The sequence below is a fragment of the Sorghum bicolor genome, chromosome 8 (assembly GCF_000003195.3).
Source record: "Sorghum bicolor cultivar BTx623 chromosome 8, Sorghum_bicolor_NCBIv3, whole genome shotgun sequence".
Lineage (NCBI taxonomy): Eukaryota > Viridiplantae > Streptophyta > Magnoliopsida > Poales > Poaceae > Sorghum > Sorghum bicolor.
Genome location: NC_012877.2, coordinates 1,664,915 through 1,680,531, shown reverse-complemented (window position 1 = coordinate 1,680,531; position 15,617 = coordinate 1,664,915). Strand labels below are relative to the sequence as shown.

Here is a 15,617-nt window from a genome sequence, read left to right as displayed (position 1 = left end):
CGGATGCGAGCGAGTCCACTAGCACATCCTGCGTGTCGACGAGCACATAGCCAATGGCGTATGGCCGCCACAAGCAGGATGGCGTGACCCCGACACAACATCTCCGACACACAAAGGGTGGAGTTCGCGTGGGGCACCGCCTAGACGCCAAGGTGAGGAGGGAACAGGTCGCTGCACATATCGATGAGGTGATGAAGAGCGAGGAGGTCTGGAGGAGCGCAACGAGTGGAAGACGATGGCGAAGGAAGCTACTGTTGGTGCCAGCGGGTCCTTGCACAAGAGGAGAGGTACCCTCGTCTAAGAGCTCGTACCCTCATCATGGTGGAGGATCCGCGATTGGGAGGTGGGAGCTTGTGCGGATTTATCCACGAGTTAGGTCATTTTCTTCCTAAGTGCTAAAAGATTACGAGGTTATATTGAGAGGTGTTAGAGATGTATTCTTTTAATCTTGCCAAAAGTCAAAGGATTAGGAGACTTTTTTAGAACTCCCAAAGAGATGCTCTTATCACTCTCCTCGAATAACCGAGAAAGGCAATTGCAAAGCTACTCCTAAGGTGCTGCTCTCCTGAGAAGCCATTCTTAGGTAGGCCTGGGCAAATTACCCGATACCCATTACCCGTACCCGAATTACCCGGATCCGAACCCGAATTACCCGATCCTAAATTCGGATAGCGATTTTGATTACCCGAAATTAGTTTGGGTAATTCGGGTAATATCCCCCGGTACCCGAATATTTGTCTATATCTTTGTATTTATCATGTGTTGATAGTTAAATATTAGAACTTATCAATTTATTAGAATATAATTCTCTTTGTTTGAACAAGTGATAGTAACATATTATTCTCTATAAAATGCTATTGAAATTCTATACAAATTGTTGCTGAAATTATATATAAATTGCTATTGAAATTTTGTATAATGTGTTGTTTTTTGAAAATTCAGGTAAATCGGGAATACCCGAACCCGAACCCGAATTAGTGGGTATCCGAAATTGCGGGTAGTGTTTTTCGGAACTAATATCGGGTAACAATTTTCATTACCCAAATTTTGAATTACCCGAATTACCCAATCCGAAAAAATCGGGTAACCCGAATGCCCAGTCTTATTCTTAGGTACAGGAGTTCCCATCACCAATAGTCACGAACCGCAAAAAAGTACCATTTTTTTTCCGCGACCGTGTCTATGACACGTTTTTCATTAGCAAACAAAGTAGCCATTTTGGTTCAATTAAGCGTATGAAATTCTAGAGATTTTGTGGTTGCTGATGATTTGGTTATTCTAGTTATTAATTCCAGGTGTGACGGTTTGAATTTAACTACAAATTTTGCTAATTTACTATCACACAAAAGGCCACAACCTTAAATAAAACGACTTGCAAACGTCGGATGGAAAACAAGCGGCGCAGATCAGACGCACCAGATCACATTATTTGATTTCCCCTCCTGCCGCCCCACAGATCGAGCCGGTCGGATGGCGAGCGGCGGCGCATACCCCGTGCAGCTCCTCCACCTCCCCGGTGGTGGCGGCGGCGGCGGCCACTGGAGCAACCTCGGCGCCGCCTACGCCGCCGTCACGTTCCTCCGCCCGCAGGGGCAGTCGCTGGTCCTGTACGCGGCGGGCCCCGACGGCCAGCAGACGCGGAGCCGCATCGTGCTGGTGTACCCGATCCTCCCCGGCGACGCCTTCGAGAGGCTGGACGGCGCGACGCTGTCGTGGGCGGAGCCCGAGTCCGGCGCCGAGTTCGCGCTCTGCTTCGCCGACGAGGCCGCGTGCGCCGCCGTCTGCGGGGCCATCTCCGCCTCCCCGTCGTCGACGATGGTGAGCAGCCCCGTCGCGGCGGTCGATGGCATCGCCGAGAGGCTGGCGGGGCTGCGCGTGGCGAGGGACGAGGCCGCGCCGGCGCCCGGCGGGCCGGACATCGCCGCGCGCCTGGCGCAGCTCAGCATCGGCCGCTAGGTTTCAGGCTTTCAGATTGGTCGTCGTCGTCATCTTCTTCTTCAGTCCTCTGATTTTAATGCCTGTTGAAGCTGTACATATTCAATGAAACACTTATCTGCTAAATCTGATGTTTGTCTCTACCTCAAGTCGTCAACTGAACCATTGCAAGATTTTCTTGCTGGGCTTGAACTGCAGCCTAATCATGCTGAGATGGGAGAATCGTCTAAACAATTAAAATGGACATCAGACAATGGGGTTTTTGTGAGCACAATTATGGATATAAGATGAACAGAGCAACATATGCACCCAGGCTTGCTACAATTTCCATCAAATACACAAGTCTCAGTCTTTTCAGCATAAAAAAAAATAGTTTTGAGTCAACATGTAAGCCAAAATCACTATATCGGCGTTATGTGACAGCACAACAGGAATCATCTGGTGGCGTGTAACAAATTACGCTCTCTAACCTTCACTTGAGAAGATAAATTATATTAGTGGCAAGTGGCAACTCCACAAGAAGTGGTACATTGGGCGGTTCTCTGCGGCTGAATAACCTGAGAATCCTAACATTGTGTTGTGATCTCCACCTGTGCCAGGAAAAGCAGTGCAGCTGTAAGGTTTCACACCAACAATTACCAAACCACATAATATTTTCAGAGTAATTGTTAAAGAAATATAACTAGCAAAAAAAAGCAGCAATTTTATAGTTATGTTTTAGACAATTTAATGGCAAAATTAGACACATACCACATATTCAAGATTGATCAGTGTGAACAATAAACACTTGACCACAATTTAAGAAAATGCTCACCATCTATGCACGAAATAAGGGAATTGATTCCATGCTCTTCACATCAGCAAGACTTTCAGGGGGAGAGTTGAAAGGTGAAAGCAGTTGTCCAACTAGCAGTTGAGTTATTCAGTCCACTCTAAGCATGCATCTTACAAGTCTAGTGGCATTCCAAACATATCGTTGATCTCTGCCATGACATCACGAGTGGTGATTGTGGGTTCAAATAGACCATTCTCATACCCAAATTTGCAGGAATTGCTCTGACTGGATTTGCTGGTGGAGTTCTCTTTTAGGTCATCATCAGCTAATATGGAGAAACCGGAAACTGAAGCTACTTTTCCATCTGACTGTGCATTAGTTTTGCTCTTTATTCTTTCACCCTTGAAGTTCAGTGGTTTTCCAAACATGTTGTTTATATCATCCATTGCTTCCTTTAGATTGACAGTTGGATCAACTAACCCATGGTGGCATGCATTTTCCACCTTGGGCTCATCATCAATAGTGGACCCAACAAACCTACGAATGACAGTGTCTTCTCGAATCCCAGAAGTCAAAGGATGAGGACCTTCACGATTCCTTGTTCCTGAATTACCTTGAACTGGACAGAGCAAAGTACTAGTGTCATGAGTAGGCTGCACAGTTCTGGAAATTATGTTAGCACCGCCATAACTTTCCTCGCATTGTTCTTCATCATTTGGCAATATTGCAAACCCTCCAACAAATGGCTTCTGGAAGTCACTTTCGCCTTGATGCTTAGATGACTCAGATAATGGTCTTGGAGGATACCTATTACTCTTGTAGCACATAGCATTCCGGACAGTGCCATTAGCCTCATTTTCATCAACAAAGATTTCAAACCCACTGCTGTCCTGATTTACCTTCATGTTTTCCTTCCCACAGTTCCTGTTTCGCCCTGCGTTTTGGTTGTTGTCATTAGGGCCATCCTCGTCAACAAAAATCTCAAACACACTTGGTTCCTGATTTAACTTCATGTTTTCCTTTCTAGAGTTCCTGTTTTGTGTTCCATTTTGGTCGTTGCCATTAGGACCATCCTCATCAACATAGATCTCAAATCCAATTGTTTGCTGACTTAATTTTGTATGGTCTTGCTTCACACTGTTGTTCTGGAGCATATTTGTATCATTGCCACTAGGTTCATCGCCATCAACAAAGATATCAAATGCACTTCCTTGCTGATTATAATTTGGGTTCTCACGCTTTGATCGCCTCTTGAGAATAGTTTCAGGTTCCAGTGGCTCCATAAACATGCCATTGATGGCATCCAAAGCCTCCTTAGTGTTTGTAGTTGGTTCAACTAGGCCATGGTGACAGGCATCTTCAGTCTCTGATTTCCCAACCAAAGCAGAGCCTATAAACCGTACAACTACAGTATCATCACTATTACAACGGGACAGATTCTTGTTTGCTCCTGAGTTTCCTCTGGAGAGCATACCAACTTTAGCTGGCCCTAATGGAGGATAAGAGCCTAATGAAGGATTAGAACTACTTCCTGACGTTTGCTTTGTATTGGATTTCTGTTCTTTAGAGTTTCTGCTTTCACCTGCAACATGTTACAAAAGTCAGTAAGGTGCCACTGGGAAAATTACCCATTATAATTGTGTGTCAATAAAATGAGAAAATGTGCTTTGAAAAAGAAAGTTCAAGGTGCGGATCTGCAAGAATAAGCATGCTTCTATATTTTGAGAAAGAAATCCCCATTATAGTTTTGTGTCAACTAATCAGAAAATGAGTTTGCAAAGGAAAGTTCTAGCTATGGATTGACAAGAAAAGAATGCTTCTTTTTTTTTGCGGGGAAAGATTGATCAATAAGATTTTAATAGAGATATAAATGTCAAAGGCAACATTGGTTACAATAAGAACTGATATGTGTAACCCTGTCTACACAAGCCTACCTTTGACTTGGTTCATAGATGCAGCGCTAGACCCAGGTTTCCTGGGCATTCTTTCCTGCAGTTAAAGCACATGAATAAAGTAATGGATGTCAACAAACCCAACATTGGCCATGATCTAAACTGAAGTAACAAATGAAATGAGAGTTATACTTTATTTTTCCTCTTGTATGATTCCATGCGAAAACCAAACTGTTCATGTGCTCTGTGCAACTCCCCAATAGGCTCTGCAAGGCTATTAAACATTTCAGTAAGAAACCAGCTTTCCTCTCAAAGGAACTACAAACTGAGATCTATTTACATGAAGTCTTACTTGCAACCCTTCTTATATAATCGACTAAATTGTTCAGTATTGCATAACCGTGCACTACTGTTTTTAACAGAGTTGTTCAGGTTGGCAGTAACCGTTCTAGTGGCAGATGTGTGGTTCCCAGTTAAAAAAAAAGTAAAGAAGTGGGTGGGTTGGGAGTCGGGGTATTAAGAGCTTAGCTTACTTCTGGATTCCCAAACAGTACATCTTCTCTGCATCATTGAACCTCTTGTGCTTCTCATAATATAGTGCATAAGCCATATAGAATGAGGCTCTTTTGAGGCCTATTCCGTTCCTCTCCATCTTCTTGAGCAATGGCTTTGCATCCGTCACGTAGTCCATCTACAGGATTTAGAAATCTAATAAGATCATTTATTATAACAATAACAAGGGCTCCAAAGAGTAATCAAGCTGAATATGGTTTAGTCATTTCCTCAAGAACCACCTTAGCACTGTTTACACTACATATTTCCAGTGAGGCACTGTTTTAGTCGAGGACAACATTCACGCTAGCCGCTAAGATATGATGAGATCTACACTCTACGGTACGACTAGTAGCTAACAAAAAGTAGTATCTTGATGTCAATACATATACATCAGATCTACACTCTACAGTAGGACAGGTGCAGATTCCGGAGTTCGCTCCTAAAACCCACAAATCCCCCAACCGATCGAAGTTATCAACCGTCGTCATCTCTCGATCGATCCCCAGTGAAGCAGAAGAAGTAAGCAGCAACAAAGGAAGATTAAGGATGGCTGACCAGCTGGATCCAGACGCGGAGGTACCGCGGGTCGTCGCGGTAGCGGGCGTCATCCTGGAACTCCTGGGCGCACTTCTGGAGGAACCTGGGCAGCTTCTCCCGCAGCGTCGCCGGCAGCAGCGCCCGCTCCATCTTCCGCAACCCCCTAGCAGACAGCGGGCAGGCGGGCGGATCAGCCGGTCGGTGGGGCGAAGGAAGCGATGCGTGGAGGCAGCAGAGAACAGGCAGAAGGAAGCAAAAGCGGTGGGTGCGGGTGCCGTACCGGAGCCACGGGCGGAGAGGGTCGGAGCCGGAGTAGCTCCGGATGTCGCCCACCACCGACGACAGGAGCTCCTTCTCCTTCGCATCCTCGGTGGCGGCGGCGGCCATCGGCGGATTGGATCGATCGGGTTGATTGGCGGCCTGCCGACAAGACGAGCAGGAGCAACGAGGAGGATTTGTCGTGGTGGTCGGTCGGCTAGGCTTCCTCCCAATTTCAAATTTCATCTCATCTCGCTCCGCGGCCCGCGGGGACGGGTAACGATAACGTGCTCGAGAGAGGTGGGGCCCACCAACCACCATACGGCCCCACCTGCCAGGGCTTTCCCTGCACTGCACCTGTGCGTGGCAGCAGTAGCAACGGCAAAAGCGGCTTCGTATGGCTAATAAGCTATGACAGAAAATACTCTTGACTGATTTGTTGTAAGAAAAAAATACTGCTGAATGACTAACAGATTCGACTGATAAACTCAAAAGAATAACATCTTAAATCCGTGGAATCGCGTACAATGGCACAACCAAGAAAATTTTTTGACAAACTGGCCACGATTTCAGGCTACCTACATACTTGTGCCAGCGTGCACGGCAAAGTGCAGAGTTTCCGATACATCATCCACAATCAGAATTGCTCGAAATCAAAAGTTTACTCTTTCACTATCATCTAGCAGCAACATCAGTCTGACTGCTTAATGTAGAGACCCGCGACATTATTTCACTGAAACAAAGTTTTCCTCTATGTGAACTGTAAAGAGCCCCCACATGGCTGCTCAAAATTCAAATCCTATTCTAATGTCAGACGCGTCTCAGTGGAGCGGCTGAAGGAACCAAATGCACACAGGAGTACACGACTGAAGTGAACAAGCAAAAGCGCACGCTGAGTCCCTGCCTGACGGACACACAGTAGCACCACCGATCAGAGTACCAAAAAGCCCTGGTGCCTTGCAAGAATCAAGATGGTGTTGGATGCCGATCTACGATCATGCCGTTGTCTGGAACAGGTCTTGGAGGTCAATTATATCAGCAAGGACGCCGGCGGCAGTGGTGTCATTGCCAGCTCCTGCGCCCTGGATCACCAGAGGGGAGCTCTGGTAACATCTGCTGTATATCTCCACCTGATCAAATGAACAGTCTGTGGTGACATACAAGGATGACCAAACGAAGGGAGAGAAAAATAAGAGAGAAGGATGCATTACCACATTGTCACTTCCCCTCAATCTACCCAGTGCAGAATCCTTTGGGAGCTCTTTAAGGCCTACTTGGCACCTGCAAACTGGGGTGTTAGACAACAGAAAGATTGAAAACCAGCCAGCACCATGCAAAAAACAAGCACCAGAAAGAAGTTCCAAACAAGTAAACAAGTGGCAGATAACAAGATTTTGGAACAATAACAACAATTGTTTTTTGAAAGATAACAATGACAAAATATGAATAAACCATGTTGCAGCTTCAGGAAACAGATTGAATTTTTATGCTAATGGATATCGCACAGTACTATCACACCAGGGCAAAGGCTGGATGCATACCCTGTGCTTTCAATCTCAGCTACGTAGCGAAGAACGTTTCCTCTCGATGCTGCTGCTTTGACTCTTTCTTCCATGCTCTTGTCAAGTTGCACTAAACCACTCTCAAGGAAGTCCTTTGTGGACACTGCATCAGGTCCTAATTCGCTAGGATATAAACTCTCAACCTGAGGTGAAGAGAAGTACAAAACCTTCAGTGTAACTAAGTCACTAACTATATAGGCATAATATTAATAGTGTAGCTTTGAATAAGAGAAATAAATTAAAAGTAACCATTGATTTTGGCATTAAAAGTACTCAAATTAATAGCTCCCTCATATCATATAAAGTCAAAAGAAAAGCTCCCATGACATATAAATGAATCAAATTGACAGCTACGACAGGAAACAAGTGGTGCAATCGATCAGCTATATGACAACTTTACAAGTTCGGGGGCCATTTAGTCTACTCTTACAGGTTTAGCATATCAGCATACAATTGATGTAACAAATTCAGACAAGTCAATCTATGCTCTGGTATACAGGACACGAGCCTAAGAGATGGCTCCATGTGATGATTTAAAGGAATAGGAGATAGACCTTCCACAAGTACAATATGTAAATAGGATTACTTTGCCCATAAACTACTTGGTTATTGTTAGCATTGAACAGGCAAACTAACAGTGAAGTAGCACACCCATAGCTAAACCAATAACAGTGAAAATATCACCCAGTGTACATAGCACCGTGTCTACATAATAACCCGTGATCAAATATAAAATAATAAGTCTCAACTTCAACTTCTCAATAATTACTACAGACAGGCATACATTGATATTCTCCATGCTTATCTGTTGGCCCAGAAGCCTAGCCAGGATCAATGCCTGCATTCAAAGATGAAGGTATTAAATGTGAATATGAACACTGGACAACACAACCTACCTGAACAGGAGGACCATTTTGTGATAATGGTTATGTTTAAAAGATTTTTCACATCAAATTCTGTAGGACACAAATAATCTCAACATGGCAGCAGTTCATGCAATACAGAACAGTTCACTTAGGAAAGGACAAAAAAAAAAGCAGAAAACAGAATACAATTTATTGAATGCAAAATTGTGAGGTTGGTACCTAACCTTTCTAGCCACATCCATTCCACCAAGATCATCACGTGGATCTGGCAAAACGCAAAAATAAAGACTTTAATAAATACATATTGCAAACAGGCAAAGTAGTAAAACCATGGTTGTTTTCCTTGTGCAAAAAATTTACACATATAGCAATTGCGATGAAAATATATCACAAGATATCTGCAAGACCTGGTTCTGTATAGCCAAGAGACTTGGCATTTTTTACAACTTCACTAAATTTCTTTCCATCCTCAAGCTCACTCATCACATACCCAAGTGTACCTATAAACCCATATGAAGGAAAAAAATTGTGATGTTTTATTTATAAAACTGTCACCATTTACATAAAAGACTAATAATTGCATACCACTCAAACTGCCAACAATACGAGAAACAGGATCTCCAGATGCAATAATACGGGTTACAGAAGCTATCACAGGCAAACCTGCTCCAACCTGAAAGTATAACCTAAGTGAAAGTTAAAACACCATAAAGGAGAGAAAAATGTGAATAGAACTGTCTATATTTATGTCCTAACTCCTATCATGTATATGTCTGTTATCTTCTAATGTCAAGCAAATGTTACGAACCAGTACAAATTAACTCAATGCAAAAATTGAATGATGGAATTGCAGCAATATAACTAACTTCTTTATACACCAGTGCATTCAACGTTTTCAAGGCAAGGTTATGAGATATAAACCATAACAAGAAAACTTTGGTCATGGACAGCACAAGTTAGCACAAATGCAAAGCAGCAGTTTGTACAAATGTACAAACATCAAAACAGAAACAAAACACCAAACACAACACATACAGTAGATTCGAATCTTATCCGACGGAAGTTGGAGACCAACTTCTGAAAATCCTCCTGCAACAGCATCAAATGTATTTGTTAACTAATCAGATAACAACAACTCTTTGTTGAACAACATGAAACAGTGCGATTCTGGCATTAGGAAAGACTATTATCAGACAAGAGTGAGTCAGATAGTATTACATAAGCACCGGTAAGAGGTTTCTTGTTTGCCAATACAATACAGCATCCATGACCCACAGCATCATTCAGCAGACTAACAGTGTCATAAGTTGCAGAACAGTCAACTAGCACCAGACCTGAGAAAAGGTGTGCGATGATGAAATGTGGAATGCGGTCTTAAAATCAGAAATACAATTGAAATTTATCGAAGACAAAACAGACAAAACACCGATGGTGTAAGCTTTTTTTTGGTGCTCTACTGATTGGAACACAAATGAAACTATAAAAGGCAGAAACAAAAGTATACTAGATGAATAGGAAGATCAGTAGTTGTATGTGCAGTTGAGCACAGAATCACGAACCAGTTGTTCTTCCAAGTGTGGTAGCGGCGTCTATGACTTTGCCCCTAGCCTCAGGATTCTTGAACAGCTGACAGTGCCCTGAAATTGCACACCCAAGGACCTATCATTCTACATGTAAACGAAAACGTGCGTACATCAGAAACGGGCAAAATCAAATGGGGGAATCTCTGTCTGTCTACCTTGGGCAAGCAGGGAGGAGAGGGGAGAGCCGGCGGACTTGGCGGCGCAGAGCTGGGTGAGGAGCGCGTCGTCGAGGCCGTTGGAGTGGACATCTTCGGCGACGAGCAGGGAGGAGCTATCGGCGACGCCCACCACCCGGATGGCCACGCCCTATCGACAGCCACAGCCAGTGAATTCAGTGATCGCCGAATCGACCAGACGTACCCGCGGGCGACGGGGAAGGAGAGGAGCGGTACCTGGTTGGCGTGGAGGGGGCGGCAGGAGACGATGTGGCGGAGGAGGTAGCGGCCGACGCCGCCGCAGCCGAGGAGCACCACGGGAAGCACCGACTTCACCGGCGTCGGCATTTGCGCAACTTGGATTCGTTGGGGAGGAAAGCAGGGTCAATCTAGGGACGGCTGAAACCGGGGCACCTCCACTGGCCGTCGAATCCGGCAAGAGCCCCTCCGCCGCCGCTCGCCGTGGCCTGTGACGCGACGGAAAGGGAGAGGTGGTGGAGTGTTCGTGTTGGTGGTACTCGCACTACCGGAGCTGGTGCTTCTCTCACTGACGTGTGGGCCCAAAGTGTGGACCCTGCTGAATCAGCCACCACTAGAAGAGTGGGACCATGGTGTCAGTTTCATAGACTCAGTTGCCCAGCCGGCAGATCGACACGTGACAAGCTTGCCGTCTCTTCCTGCTTGCGGCGGCGGCGGCGGCGGCGGCGGCGGCGGATGAGCCCTAGACACCGGCGGCGGGCGTCGATCTGCAGCCACGGGTGAAATCGAGGAGGGGAGTAGGCAACGCTCCGGCGACGCTTAGCGGACGAGCCGGCGGTTCACCTGGGTTCGTCTCTTCCTCCTATCTCGCATTCGATTTTGCTTGCTCATTGCCTCAAATCACAGTGCTGTGCAGTTGTGAGTTCTACTACAATGCGAAAAATTGATCCGATTCCATTTGAAATGAAGTGCCAGATTGCAAAACTATGCACACCATGCTCGTCCATTTCATTTGGCCAAAATAAGTAGGATTACATATTTGAAGTCAACAAAAGGTAGGTAAACAAGAACAACAGCTCAATGGATTCACATGCCCAACACCAACTAGTTATAAGAAAATTTACAGACACAGTTACAGTTATGGATATCCCAAACCTCAACCACTGCTCTGATTAGAACATTAGCATACGCCCAAAACTGAGCCAAAACTCGCACTTAGCCAACATATGAGGCTCTCTCACATATGGCTTGCCACTGGCAAATAACACAATGTTTTTTTTTTCTTTCCTACTGCTGCTGATAGTGATGGTGGATACAAAATCATAGTATCTGCCAAAGCGACTCAAGGTGCCTAGTAAATGTGTTAACAACCTGCAAAAGCCCAGCTTTGAAGGGCTGGCTCAAGGATTTCTCCTAGAGGCCTGCAGTCTTCTATTCTCTTCCATGTACCATTTCTTTAGTCTCTCTTGAGCAGTCACCACCTGCAGATAGGGGGTTCATAATAATTCAGCATATTGTGCGCCTTCTAGCAGTCCACGTATTTTCAGTGAATATTGCAATTTGTTAAGCACAACACTGAGCAAACCTGTTTTTCCCAGTCAGTCCTTAACGTTATGAAGAGAAGCACAATAGTTTGGACTAGTGTTCCAAGCAGCATTCCGATCCAAATGCCCTGTTGATATGATGAACGGCCAAGGAGAGTGAGGAACACAACTTGAAGCCAAGTTGCACAGGATACAATGGTAAACACCAGACTCTACATCTCACCTTTACATGAAGCCCCACCACATAGCCCAGGACTGCTCCAAGAGGAATGCCAATCAGGTAGTATGACGTAACATTAACATAGGCGACTACACTTTGCCAGCCCGCACCAACAGCGACACCTATAGATGATGAAATGACGTTTTAGTGTCAATAACTCAAGGTTGTACAATGCAGCAGTCTCTGTCATTCAGTAGAACTGATAAGGATACCTGATAGCACTGGTTGAACACTGTTCAACAATATGGAGAAGGCTAGCAGAGGCGAAAGGTCGGCGACTGCTTTAGCTACCGCTTGACTTTCAGTAAATATGTAGGCAAGGCTTCCACGGAAGAAAAGGAAGAGCACAAACAACACAAATCCGATCGAGAAAGAAATGATGACGACATTGTAAATCGCAAACTTGGCCCTCCTTGCGCTTCCAGCTCCAAGCTCATTTGCCACTCGCACTCTGAAGATACATTGCGTTAACTTCAAAATTGTGGAAAGTCAACATAAATAAATAAAGAAATAACTAAAGCTAAAGTGATTATGTACCCTGCTGCAGCCAAAAAGCCAATAGAAACCATCATCTCCCAACCGTTGATATTAAGGCTGCACATTTAGTAAACAGGTACAGCACCCCTTAGTTATGCTGTTTGTGACTACAAAGGGAATATATAGCATGAGCAGTACAATGACATGCAGTTACTATTCTGGTTGTTAATGCCAATTATGAGTGGAAAGACCAAAGTGTGAATAACAGCTATCAAGTGAAGTGTAGAGTGATCTGAATATTACCATATCGAAAGGGCATCCAGTGCAATCTCTGCATTCTTCATGTATCCTGTGAGGAGCACCAATATGGTGTTGTACCACAATTCCAAACTGAAAGGGTAAAACAGAGCATTGATTGAATATATGTATTATTATATCATGGGAATCTTGGTAATTCCAGAAAAAGACTATGATTTCGATGGATACATGCATAGTGTTACTTATTCTGTCATCCAGAGTGTTCTTATCTGAATGAAAATGTATGCGCATACTAAAACATTAATGCTGGCTTACCAGAGCATGACACCAGAAGATAGCGAGAGCTTGATGATGGCACCAAGGTCAGCAAACGCAGCAGACGAGAAGCCTGTCCACGTGAGAGGGCAACCACCAAAGAAGACAAAGGCGAGCTGCCCAAACACGGGGATCCACATGGCGATGACCATGGACCCCATGACACCCGCGAGGCCGAGCTGGAGCCTGACGGCCAGGAGCCAGGACAGGACGAGGTGGAGGCCGAGGTTGAGCACGGCGAGGTAGGTGATGATCATGTTCTTGCTCTGCGCCTGCAGGTACATCTGCAGCGTGAATGCCCAGACGTAGGAGAACATGACGGGGATGTACCACAGCGAGATGGTCCCCGCCACCGCCGAGATCTCCGGGTCCTGGCCCAGCGCCACTAGCAGTGGCTCCGTGAAGAGGTAGACTGGAAGAAGGACGACGGAGCAGGCGAAGAGGATGATCCAGGACCGCTGCAGGTAGATCCCCAGCATGTGGTACTGCTTCGCGCCGTAGGATTGCCCACATAGTGTCTCCAGCGCACTTGCCATGCCCAGCTGCAATGCAGTTCGTCGTCATCATGGTAATGTCGTCACGGTTAGTTACTGAAGCAGATTTTTTTTTTCTTAGATAATGAGTTACTGAAGCAGATAGCAGTAGACTGTTACATTGGTTAGAATAAGGTAACATGTGTATCCTATTGATATGATGTTGTTTTCAGCTGCTGATTATGTTTCTACAGGTTTCTTTTTGGTCGACGGTGACACACAGAGACAGAAAGAAAGAAAAAAGAGGGAGAAGCGTTTGTGCCGGTCAAGAGTTGAAGTCTAACAATGGACCTGCTGGAGGTTTGTCCATCACACTTCCATTTTCTACCATGACTTTGGTGTGCGCCGGACACTGACTTGGCAATCGACGACGGGGACTGGTTGGAATGGGAGTCGTCAGTCAATCGTCGTCGATGCCTGCCTCGCCATTTCCTTCACCCGACGTGCCAAGAAGAAGAAGAAGAAGAAGAAGAACAACAGAGCAAATGGAACACGAACCTGTTGCGATCGATACGAGCTGGTGGCAAATTTGATTCGAGAAGTGATTGTAACTGTTTGTGGCCTGTGGGTTATCTCACGTGGAAGAGCATGAGCCGAGCCCCACTGAATCTGTTATATGTAGTGCTTGTTTTTCTAGGTTGTTCGGTACGAGTTGGTGGCAAAATTTATTCGAATTTGTTAACTGTGGGTCGAGAATACGGATCCATCTTTGAATTGAATGCTGCTCACGGGCCTGGACCACGACGATGCAGCTGGATATGGACTTAACCTCAGTGAAAGGCTACGGCTCATGCATGTAAACTAATCTATAAGTAAGATTGTATATATTAGTTTGCAGGGCCTTTTCTTGTGTCACATCGCACTCGATCGGTGTGTGGTGGTCACTTGCGGGAAAGCTCGTGCGTCGTGCCTAGAAAATTTGTGTTGTCTCGGTGCTCTGGTCCTTGTCCACGTACCGACGCTGCATGTGGATGAAAAACGCAGCAGGCAGGAGGGACCCCTGCTGCCTTGGTTTAGCCTTACACTACACACGTGAATCTCGTTGTTTCGCATCGCTTGCGCACCGGTTTTGGTTTTTCTCGTGTGGTGAACATGACACGAAATGCTCGTGAAAGGCCTGCCTAGCTACTCATGAATCAATTAATTGTGCATAACTTGTTCATTCGGCTGATAAGCCATGATAGAAAGTACTGTTGGCTGAGTTGTTGTAAGAGAAAAACACAGCTGAATGGCTGGCTGATTCGGCTAATAAGCTCAAAGCGAACTTATCAGCCAAATAAACCTCTCTAGCTGGAATCATCATACATCCCTAGTAGGTTCGTAACCGCATGGAATCTAATCTACATCTTGTTGATGTACTATATGCATGGACATGAGTGAACAAGAATGAAATTGTTAGCACGTACGAATGTATACACATACCAGGATGCCGTTGCTGAACCTCATGAGGACGGTGGAGACGAGTGCGTAGGCGGCGAGCTCGGTGGCGCCGATGTGTCCGATGAAGGCCTGGCTGATGACGGTGACGCCGAAGGACGCGAAGCGCGTGAAGATGGACGGCCCCGCCACCACCCACAGCTTCTTGTTCTCCTCCCACGCGCGCCGCCGCAGCGGCAGCGTCGACCACGACGCGTCCTCCGCTGCCACCGCCGCCCTGTCCTCCTCCTCCGCCGCCGCCTTGCTGTCTCCTCCTCCGCCTCCTACTGCCGCCGCCCTTGGCTGCAGCAGAGGCACCTTCGCCTCCTCCGCCGCCTCTCCGCCATTAGCGCCGCCAGTGCTCTTCTCCATGCCGTCGTCGGCGCCCACGACGACTTGTGTGTGTCCGATGGGTCGAGAAGAGGAGACGAAGGAAGAAGGAAGGAAGTTAATGGTTGGGGAGCGGGCGAGGACGACGAATGTTCAAGATGAGGGAAGCCAGCTGTGAACGTTTGCCTTATATAAAGGTCGATGGCGGCAGCGGCAGGCACTGTGTGTTTTTTTTTCGAGGTAGCTGGGTAACCGCGGGAGGGGGATCACGTGTTCGTTAGGTGAGAAGACGAGATTGCCCCTCTAAGAGCATCTCCAACAACTTGGTATTTCAACATGCTATCCTACCAAATTTGCTAAAAGCATAAAAATCTTCTTCCAACAACTCCTTATCTCAACTTGCTAAATTTCTCAAGTTGCTATCCAG

General features: G+C 45.9%; 4 protein-coding genes and 1 long non-coding RNA gene across 6 annotated transcripts; 2 read left to right on the top strand and 3 right to left on the bottom strand.

The window, feature by feature from the left end:
- On the top strand, positions 1,386–2,079 carry LOC8071444. The gene has a single exon (XM_002442675.2). The coding sequence runs from the start codon at positions 1,471–1,473 to the stop codon at positions 1,954–1,956; it is 486 nt and encodes a 161-aa protein (XP_002442720.1). The 5' UTR covers positions 1,386–1,470; the 3' UTR covers positions 1,957–2,079.
- Positions 2,219–6,220, bottom strand: LOC8071443 (probable inactive serine/threonine-protein kinase bub1). Its single transcript, XM_021445763.1, has 7 exons — positions 5,975–6,220; positions 5,713–5,857; positions 5,136–5,293; positions 4,795–4,876; positions 4,645–4,699; positions 2,750–4,292; positions 2,219–2,525 (listed from the first exon to the last, which is right to left on the bottom strand). The coding sequence occupies exons 1-6, from the start codon at positions 6,196–6,198 to the stop codon at positions 2,881–2,883; spliced, it is 2,076 nt and encodes a 691-aa protein (XP_021301438.1). The 5' UTR covers positions 6,199–6,220; the 3' UTR covers positions 2,219–2,525; positions 2,750–2,880.
- On the bottom strand, positions 6,448–10,635 carry LOC8071442 (bifunctional aspartokinase/homoserine dehydrogenase 1). Its single transcript, XM_002441703.2, has 12 exons — positions 10,356–10,635; positions 10,119–10,269; positions 9,940–10,017; positions 9,599–9,714; positions 9,416–9,469; positions 8,966–9,053; positions 8,788–8,880; positions 8,605–8,645; positions 8,299–8,352; positions 7,494–7,657; positions 7,164–7,233; positions 6,448–7,082 (listed from the first exon to the last, which is right to left on the bottom strand). The coding sequence occupies exons 1-12, from the start codon at positions 10,464–10,466 to the stop codon at positions 6,948–6,950; spliced, it is 1,155 nt and encodes a 384-aa protein (XP_002441748.1). The 5' UTR covers positions 10,467–10,635; the 3' UTR covers positions 6,448–6,947.
- LOC110429600 lies at positions 10,748–14,295 on the top strand. 2 transcript variants are annotated; one of them, XR_002446696.1, is made up of 3 exons: positions 10,748–10,944; positions 12,915–13,493; positions 13,639–14,295. It is a non-coding gene; the product is annotated as an uncharacterized LOC110429600 (long non-coding RNA). The 2 variants fall into 2 exon arrangements; XR_002446697.1 differs by having other exon boundaries at positions 10,777–10,944; positions 12,915–13,479.
- Positions 11,074–15,350, bottom strand: LOC8070389 (protein DETOXIFICATION 21). Its single transcript, XM_021445765.1, has 9 exons — positions 15,308–15,350; positions 14,867–15,238; positions 12,912–13,453; positions 12,642–12,728; positions 12,399–12,455; positions 12,074–12,312; positions 11,865–11,983; positions 11,683–11,769; positions 11,074–11,578 (listed from the first exon to the last, which is right to left on the bottom strand). Exons 2-9 carry the CDS (start codon positions 15,230–15,232, stop codon positions 11,498–11,500), a joined length of 1,578 nt encoding a protein of 525 aa, XP_021301440.1. The 5' UTR covers positions 15,233–15,238; positions 15,308–15,350; the 3' UTR covers positions 11,074–11,497.